The sequence below is a fragment of the Amia ocellicauda genome, chromosome 21 (genome assembly GCF_036373705.1).
Source record: "Amia ocellicauda isolate fAmiCal2 chromosome 21, fAmiCal2.hap1, whole genome shotgun sequence".
In the NCBI taxonomy this organism is placed as follows: domain Eukaryota; kingdom Metazoa; phylum Chordata; class Actinopteri; order Amiiformes; family Amiidae; genus Amia; species Amia ocellicauda.
The window spans coordinates 4,570,372-4,580,202 of NC_089870.1; the positions used below are offsets into that span (position 1 = coordinate 4,570,372).

Sequence of the window (9,831 nt, forward strand, 5' to 3'; positions counted from 1 at the left end):
GACATCACAATATCATCCCCACCATCAGACTGCCTTGCAATTCTACTACATCAGTAGTACAATTTTATGACATCATAATGTCATTCTACTTCCAGAGTATGCTTTAGTGTCTCACCACTGACTTGACTCCATTCCAGTCTGATCAACACAGCAGTGAAGATCTCCTTCTGTGAAATATCTATCTTTCGGTGGTAATGTATACATTTCGTTCTTGAGCCGAGTTTTGAAACCCTTTGGTGAGTAAGATCCATCTTTGTCAGGGGTAAAGGCTTAGATGAAGTATTTTTTTACTGTACATTTACAAGTTTATTCTTTCTTTCGTTAACATAGAGACGAATGTCTGTGAAATTGCCCGAGACCTCCCAGAGCTGCGAGCTGAAGCGCAGGAGAGAGGAGATGGGGACCAGCAGCAGCAGGGCGCCTGTTGCCACGGACGAGGATAATGATGAGTACCAGCTGGTGGATCATGAGATGCTCTGCTCCCAGAGAAACCCGTATGAAGTCCTGGAGTTCCTGGGCCGGGGTGTCTTTGGCCAGGTGGTGAAGTGCAGGAATCACCGTACCGATGAGATCGTGGCCATCAAGATCCTGAAGAACAAACCCGCCTATGAGCGGCAGTGCCTGATTGAAGCCACCATCCTGGCCAGGCTGAGTAGAGAGAACCCCGACCAATATAACCTTGTCCGGGCTAATGAGTGTTTCCGGTACAAGGGCCACTTGTGCCTGGTGTTTGAGATGCTAGATCAGAATCTGTATGACGTCCTTAGCTTCGGGCCCCTGCCCCTCAAGTACATCAGGCCCATCCTGCAGCAGGTCGCCACTGCCCTGCTGAAGCTGGAGACTCTGGGGATCATCCACGCTGACCTCAAGCCTGACAACATTATGCTGGTGGACGCGGCCAGGCAGCCCCTCAGAGTCAAGGTGATCGACTTCGGTCTGGCCACCCATGTCTCGGAGGCAGTGCGCTCTGCCTGCATGCAGGCCAGATATTTCAGGTAAGGCAACGTGGCATTGCGTTTTCTAAATACTCCTTCTAAATACTTCAGTCTGTTGTGTTTACCTAATGCGCTTTGCACAGAACACATGAAGATGTATAGTTGTTAAGCACAATATGGCCAATGTCTGTAAAATATGGGAGTGAACTTAATTATAGGAGACCAGAGGAAAAAAAACTGCATTCTCGGAAATAAAACATGTACTGACCTTAACTTCAGCGACACCCTAGCAGCTAAAGATGCAACATTTATAAATGTTTATACTAAATATAGTTAATATAGAGTCAGAATACAATACAATTACTATAGAGAGGGGTGTTTCAAATGAAACCAGGGAAATATGCCAAGAACTAAAGCCAAATAATACAATGTGAGATCGAACATCAAATTCATATTATTCCTCACGTTTTCCACGCTGTGGGTTTTGTTAAAGCAGGCCTTGGTTACAGAGTCACCCTGTCTGAAATCACATTCTTTCTTGCCTCGTCCACACTGACCCACTGCTTCTATATGTCCTGTCTCTGCAGGGCTCCAGAGATCATCCTTGGCCTGCCCTACAATCAAGCCATTGATATGTGGTCGCTGGGCTGCATCATTGCAGAGCTGTTTCTGGGGTGGCCTCTGTACCCTGGGGCTTCGGTGTACGATCAAGTAAGAGGTGGAAGCTGCCTTTCCTGTCTAACGTCTAACAGAACTTGCACCTGAAAGAGTATTGAGCAGTAAAGACAAGAGTCCTCGTCTCTCTTCTGATGTTCAAACTAAAGGCTTTTGATCATATTTTGTTCTCTTCCTGCAAAAACAGTAGGCATGATTTTTAAAAGCCTGATATATGTGTGTCCAAATAATTTAATTTACATTCTCTAGTACATTCTCTGATATGTGTGTTTATATACACTCACCTAAAGGATTATTAGGAACACCATACTAATACTGTGTTTGACCCCCTTTCGCCTTCAGAACTGCCTTAATTCTACGTGGCATTGATTCAACAAGGTGCTGAAAGCATTCTTTAGAAATGTTGGCCCATATTGATAGGATAGCATCTTGCAGTTGATGGAGATTTGTGGGATGCACATCCAGGGCACGAAGCTCCCGTTCCACCACATCCCAAAGATGCTCTATTGGGTTGAGATCTGGTGACTGTGGGGGCCAGTTTAGTACAGTGAACTCATTGTCATGTTCAAGAAACCAATTTGAAATGATTCGACCTTTGTGACATGGTGCATTATCCTGCTGGAAGTAGCCATGGGTACATGGTGGTCATAAAGGGATGGACATGGTCAGAAACAATGCTCAGGTAGGCCGTGGCATTTAAACGATGCCCAATTGGCACTAAGGGGCCTAAAGTGTGCCAAGAAAACATCCCCCACACCATTACACCACCACCACCAGCCTGCACAGTGGTAACAAGGCATGATGGATCCATGTTCTCATTCTGTTTACGACAAATTCTGACTCTACCATCTGAATGTCTCAACAGAAATCGAGACTCATCAGACCAGGCAACATTTTTCCAGTCTTCAACTGTCCAATTTTGGTGAGCTTGTGCAAATTGTAGCCTCTTTTTCCCATTTGTAGTGGAGATGAGTGGTACCCAGTGGGGTCTTCTGCTGTTGTAGCCCATCCGCCTCAAGGTTGTACGTGTTGTGGCTTTACAAATGCTTTGCTGCATACCTCAGTTGTAACGAGTGGTTATTTCAGTCAAAGTTGCTCTTCTATCAGCTTGAATCAGTCGGCCCATTCTCCTCTGACCTCTAGCATCAACAAGGCATTTTCGCCCACAGGACTGCCGCATACTGGATGTTTTTCCCTTTTCACACCATTCTTTGTAAACCCTAGAAATGGTTGTGCGTGAAAATCCCAGTAACTGAGCAGATTGTGAAATACTCAGACCGGCCCGTCTGGCACCAACAACCATGCCACGCTCAAAATTGCTTAAATCACCTTTCTTTCCCATTCAGACATTCAGTTTGGAGTTCAGGAGATTGTCTTGACCAGGACCACACCCCTAAATGCATTGAAGCAACTGCCATGTGATTGGTTGGTTAGATAATTGCATTAATGAGAAATTGAACAGGTGTTCCTAATAATCCTTTAGGTGAGTGTATATATATATTTATATATACATATTTTTCTGTATGTGCTCAGCACAGGTGAAGATGGAGAAGATTGAACTTTAAACAGGTTTTTGATTTTCCAGCATTACTCTCAGTGGCTTTTGATTGATTTATTTTTGTTTTTCTAGATCCGGTACATAGTTGAGATGCAGGGTTTGCCTGCGGAGAACCTGCTGAGTGCTGGGACGAAGACAGGAGAGTTCTTTAAGAGAGACTCGGCCAACTCCCTGTGGAGACTTAAGGTCAGACCTTATAACACATTCAGGCTATAGCATTCAAAGAGACACATTTGGTCTTGTTAAAACATAAACTAAACTTAAAAAATAAAATGTAAATGTCCCTATCTGTATATTAACACCTTTGTAAATTCACAGACGCCAGAAGAGCATGAGGGAGAGACGGGGATCCAGTCAAAGGAGCAGCGGCTGTATAAGTCCAGTGGTTTGGATGGCATGGCGCTGGTATGGAGCCCCTCAAACACTGGGTCATATTAACTGTGTTAGCACCTGGAGAAGTGCAGGCATCTCATTTTCACTTATACATTCCTATGTATTCATTGGCACATTTCGCAAAGGTCTAGTAAACCTTCAGTTGTATTGGTACGAGTCACAGACTGAGTCACAGATATTGAAAGGCTTTTAACTGAACACTCTACAGTTTACTGCACTCTTACTGAGGTATAACTGTCTTGGGAAAGAACAGGCATTATGAAGAAATCTTAACTCCTCTAATTTGACTCCACAGGTCCATATGCCAATGGATCTGGATGGGAATGACTTGATGGCAGAATTGGCAGACCGGCTGCAGTTCATTGACCTGCTGAAGAGGATGCTGTCGATGGACCCAGAGGACAGAATTACCCCTGTCCAAGTCCAGAACCATCCCTTCGTCACTATGACTCATCTATTTGAGTTCCTCCCCAGCACACAGTATGTTTTAATAGGGGTGCGGATAAAAACAAAAGACAAAAACTGCCAACGTTGAAGAGTGTGCTCTTAAAAGCCACCTTGTGTTGTGTCTCCTGTAATAGGCAGGGAATAGCTGTGGAGCTGAATCTCCAGAGACACTGTGTTTTCACTTGATGAATATGCATCTTGGCAATGGGGTCTTTTGTGGGGAAAGAAAAATAAGAATATCAATCCGTCAATACCAGGAAAGCTTCTGAATTGTACTTGTTAAAAACAACCGTACACTAATTTTAAAGCTAGTGCTCAGACCGTGTAGATAATTATCTTAACGCATCTCTTCCTCTCGCCTAGTGTCATGTCTTGTGCCCAAGACATGGAGGTGTGCTATAGTCGGGTCGATACCAGCACAGCCACCAGCACGACCTACAATTGCCAGCTCCACGCAGCCCCCAGCACGACCTTTAACAGCCAGGTCAACACATCCCCCAGCACGACCTACAACAGCCAGGTCAACACAGCCACCAGCACGACCTATAACAGCCAGGTCAACACATCCCCCAGCACGACCTACAACAGCCAGGTCAACACAGCCACCAGCACGACCTACAACAGCCAGGTCAACACAGCCACCAGCACGACCTATAACAGCCAGGTCAACGATGCACCCAAGGTGAGTCCCAAAGTTTTTTTCTTTGTTTTCCCCATTGTCTGTCCTGGAGTGATAATGTAGGTATGAGAGACTGAGCAACATGCGTCTCCAGGAAGTCCATTTGAGTGATGAAGCTAATATTAAACTGGTTAATACAGGCGTTTATTTCACCCATGATGTTTTAGTGTAATTGTTAAATCAGTTACTGTTTATCCTCATTTTGAATTTGACTTTTAATTTAAAAAAAAAAGTGTTGTATAGTCACAATATCACTATAAAAGTCTGCACCGATAATTATATACTAGTCTCTAGCATTTCACTGACTGCCACTCTATAACACATCTCAAAAGCTATATATTCAGAGCTGATTCCGTCATCCAGAAGGATTGACTCCTGGTCTCATGCAGACCCCTCAGAGCTAGGGCCACATCTCTCACTTTAGTGACCATGTCAGCTCTTTGGTACGGCCCTCAGTATTGCAACTGGCACTGAGTATTGCTGGAGTTATAAAGGAGGTGGTATGGAGAGAGAGAGAGCTATGTATTGTTCCCTCTCCGTTCAGGAGTGAAAAGGGTCGATCTGTGTGGGCGTCATAATTTAGGAGGGTGATAGGAAGGCAGACAATGCTACTGCAGTCAAATAATTAGCTCTGCTTGAATCCAACACCCTCAGACATGTGGAGATGGATGGACTGCTGTCGGTCGGGTTTGGTTTCGTGTCAACTCTGCAGACAGGTGCTCTCAGACTCTTTTTCGTGACTTTGCACAGGCGCAGCAACTTGTGGCAGCAGAGGAGAACAACAGGCAGTCGGACAACATCACCCCCTCCAACGCACAGGCACCGGCAGCAGATGTCCACCTCTACAACCCCCCCAGGCTGGGCACTATGGGCAGGGCTCGGGTCACCACACGGGCCAGGAGACCCATCCCCCCCGCCCTGGGCACAATGGGCAGGGCTCGGGTCACCACACGGGCCAGGAGACCCATCCCCCCCGCCCTGGGCACTATGGGCAGGGCTCGGGTCACCACACGGACCAGGAGACCCATCCCCCCCGCCCCAGGCACTATGGGCAGTTGTCAGCTCACCACGTGGGCCACAAGAAAGTGAACTTTGCTGACTGTAAATAAAACTGTAAATTACAGAATGTCAACTTCTTTGTTATAGACATTTTTGCAGTTTAATGTCTCAATGTACTAAATTAAAGCATAGAGCAAATAAACAATTGGAGATAAAAGAAGAAATCATGGAATTGTTTTGTTAAACAAAATTTAGCCCCTTACATCTCAGATATTCAGAAAGATGTTGCATTGTGACCTTAAAAGGGCACCAAATCCATGTGCTTCTCTTTAATCCCATGTTCTCTTAATCTCTTCATTGTTGTGTTGTTCGCCAAGTGTTTGGTATCCCATGAAAGATGAGACTCTAAGCTTTCTAAAGATGTGACAAAATTGTTTTTTATTCCACCCCCTGCATTTACTTAATATTTTACTATAACTATTTTCTAATGGTATTATAAGTATATATTATAGTATAGGACTATTAGTGTGTATGGTGTGTATAATTATACAGATGAGTGACAATGGAAAAAACAACATAAAGTGTCTCAGTAAGGTGTTGGGCACCATGATATCGCTGCTCTAGAGGCAGTTCACAGGAGAGCAACCAGACTTATTCCAGGTCTGAAGGGAATGTCCTACTGAGACACTGAGGGAACTGAACCTTTTCACCCTGGAACAGAAGGAGACTATATGGGGACTTGATCCAAGTCTTCAAGGTCATGAAAGGCATCGACCACATCAAACCAGTGGAGCTTTTCCAGATCTGCAGGGACACATGGACCCGGGGACACAAATGGAAATTGGGCTTCAAGGCATTCAAGATGGAAAACAGGAGACACTACTTCACACAGAGAGGCATCACAATCTGGAACAAACTCCCCAGCGATGTGGTTTAGTGCTACTGGTGGGTGATGTTTCAAATAAATGACAAGTGCTGGACTGAGAGCAGTAAGAGAAATCAAAATGACTGGTGTACTTTGATACATTTAAAGCTAAATACCAACAATGAAGAAATACTGTTTCAAAGCTTTTAGGAACTTGCTTCTGTGGAAGGAGAATAATTGCTGAACTTTCTATGATACGTCCTTGAACACTTGGAACACTTGAAGTGGAATGAAGTGATGGGTTTCCTTTTGTGAATCTGAAAATGTTTTGATGGAGGAACCAGAGATTGGAACAGAACAGACTTTGAGAATATATGGTGATTTGATGGCCAACTCACAGTTCCACAGATGAATGCTTTATTTAACAGATATGTTCAATATACAGTACTGTGCAAATGTTTTAGGCAGGTGTGAAAAAATGCTATCAAAAATAAACATGTTAATATATTATATTTTTCAATTAACAACATGCAAAGTGAGTGAACACAAGAAAAATCTACATCAAATCCATATTTGGTGTGACCACGCTTTGCCTTCAAGACAGCGTCAATTCTTCTAGGTACACTTGCACAAAGTCAGGGATTTTGTAGGCATATAGCCAGGTGTATGATTAAACAATTATAGCAAACAGGTGCTAATGATCATCAATTCAATATGTAGGTTGAAACACAATCATTAACTGAAACAGAAACAGCTGTGTAGGAGGAATACAAAAAAAAGCCAAACTCAGCTAACAATGTGAGGTTGCTGAAGACCGTTTACTGTCAAAAGTCATACATCATGGCAAGACTGAGCACAGCAACAAGACACAAGGTAGTTATACTGCATCAGCAAGGTCTCTCCCAGGCAGACAGGGGTTTCCAGATGTGCTGTCCAAGCTCTTTTGAAGAAGCACAAAGAAACGGGCAACGCTGAGGACCGTACACGCAGTGGTCGGCCAAGGAAACTTACTGCAGCAGATGAAAGACACATCATGCTTACTTCCCTTCGCAATCGGAAGATGTCCAGCAGTGCCATCAGCTCAGAATTGGCAGAAAACAGTGGGACCCTGGTACATCCATCTAGTGTCTTGAGAAGTCTGGTCAGAAGTGGCCTTCATGGTAGACTTGCAGCCAAAAAACCATACCTCCGACGTGGAAACAAGGCCAAGTGACTCAACTGGTGGTATGGCCCCCACAGAGCCCTGATCTCAACATCATCGAGTCTGTCTGGGATTACATGAAGAGAGAGAAGCAACTGCTGTTGATGCTATTGATGCTGTTTTGAAGGCAAAGGGTGGTCACACCAAATATGGATTTGATTCATTCAGTTAATTGATAAATATAATCTATTAACATGTCTATTTTTGAAAGCATTCATACTTTACAGTATTTTTTCACACCTGCCTTAAACTTTTCCACAGTACTGTAAAATATATATATATATATATATATATATATATACACACTCACCTAAAGGATTATTAGGAACACCATACTAATACTGTGTTTGACCCCCTTTCGCCTTCAGAACTGCCTTAATTCTACGTGGCATTGATTCAACAAGGTGCTGAAAGCATTCTTTAGAAATGTTGGCCCATATTGATAGGATAGCATCTTGCAGTTGATGGAGATTTGTGGGATGCACATCCAGGGCACGAAGCTCCCGTTCCACCACATCCCAAAGATGCTCTATTGGGTTGAGATCTGGTGACTGTGGGGGCCAGTTTAGTACAGTGAACTCATTGTCATGTTCAAGAAACCAATTTGACATGATTCGACCTTTGTGACATGGTGCATTATCCTGCTGGAAGTAGCCATCAGAGGATGGGTACATGGTGGTCATAAAGGGATGGACATGGTCAGAAACAATGCTCAGGTAGGCCGTGGCATTTAAACGATGCCCAATTGGCACTAAGGGGCCTAAAGTGTGCCAAGAAAACATCCCCCACACCATTACACCACCACCACCAGCCTGCACAGTGGTAACAAGGCATGATGGATCCATGTTCTCATTCTGTTTACGCCAAATTCTGACTCTACCATCTGAATGTCTCAACAGAAATCGAGACTCATCAGACCAGGCAACATTTTTCCAGTCTTCAACTGTCCCATTTTGGTGAGCTTGTGCAAATTGTAGCCTCTTTTTCCTATTTGTAGTGGAGATGAGTGGTACCCGGTGAGGTCTTCTGCTGTTGTAGCCCATCCACCTCAAGGTTGTACGTGTTGTGGCTTCACAAATGCTTTGCTGCATACCTCGGTTGTAACGAGTGGTTATTTCAGTCAAAGTTGCTCTTCTATCAGCTTGAATCAGTCGGCCCATTCTCCTCTGACCTCTAGCATCAACAAGGCATTTTCGCCCACAGGACTGCCGCATACTGGATGTTTTTCCCTTTTCACACCATTCTTTGTAAACCCTAGAAATGGTTGTGCGTGAAAATCCCAGTAACTGAGCAGATTGTGAAATACTCAGACCGGCCCGTCTGGCACCAACAACCATGCCACGCTCAAAATTGCTTAAATCACCTTTCTTTCCCATTCAGACATTCAGTATGGAGTTCAGGAGATTGTCTTGACCAGGACCACACCCCTAAATGCATTGAAGCAACTGCCATGTGATTGGTTGGTTAGATAATTGCATTAATGAGAAATTGAACAGGTGTTCCTAATAATCCTTTAGGTGAGTGTATATACAATGAGGGAAAAAAGTATTTGATCCCCTGCTGATTTTGTACGTTTGCCCACTGACAAATAAATGATCAGTCTATCATTTTAATGGTAGGTGTATTTTAACAGTGAGAGACAGAATAACAACAAAAAAATCCAGAAAAATGCATTTCAAAAAAGTTATAAATTGATTAGCATGTTAATTAACGAAATAAGTATTTGATCCCCTATCAATCAGCAAGATTTCTGGCTCCCAGGTGTCTTTTATACAGGTAACGAGCTGAGATTAGGAGCACTCTCTTAAAGGGAGTGTTCCTAATCTCAGCTCGTTACCTGTATAAAAGACACCTGTCCACAGAAGCAATAAATCAATCAATCAGATTCCAAACTCTCCACCATGGCCAAGAACGAAGACCTGTCCTAGGATGTCAGGGACACGATTGTAGACCTACACAATGCTGGAATGGGCTACAAGACCATCGCCAAGCAGCTTGGTGAGAAGGTGACAACAGTTGGTGCAATTATTCGCAAACGGAAGAAACACAAAATAACGGTCAGTCTCCCTCGGTCTGGGG

At 43.9% G+C, this 9,831-nt stretch overlaps 2 protein-coding genes across 2 annotated transcripts; both read left to right on the plus strand.

Moving 5' to 3' along the window:
• The first annotated feature begins 336 nt into the window (after positions 1–336).
• LOC136717388 (homeodomain-interacting protein kinase 2-like) lies at positions 337–1,700 on the plus strand. The gene is made up of 2 exons (XM_066695005.1): positions 337–995; positions 1,523–1,700. Exons 1-2 carry the CDS (start codon positions 337–339, stop codon positions 1,698–1,700), a joined length of 837 nt encoding a protein of 278 aa, XP_066551102.1.
• Positions 1,701–3,564: 1,864 nt separating this feature from the next.
• On the plus strand, positions 3,565–5,776 carry LOC136717389 (homeodomain-interacting protein kinase 2-like). The gene is made up of 4 exons (XM_066695006.1): positions 3,565–3,573; positions 3,857–4,041; positions 4,372–4,690; positions 5,438–5,776. Exons 1-4 carry the CDS (start codon positions 3,565–3,567, stop codon positions 5,774–5,776), a joined length of 852 nt encoding a protein of 283 aa, XP_066551103.1.
• The last annotated feature ends 4,055 nt before the right edge of the window (positions 5,777–9,831 follow it).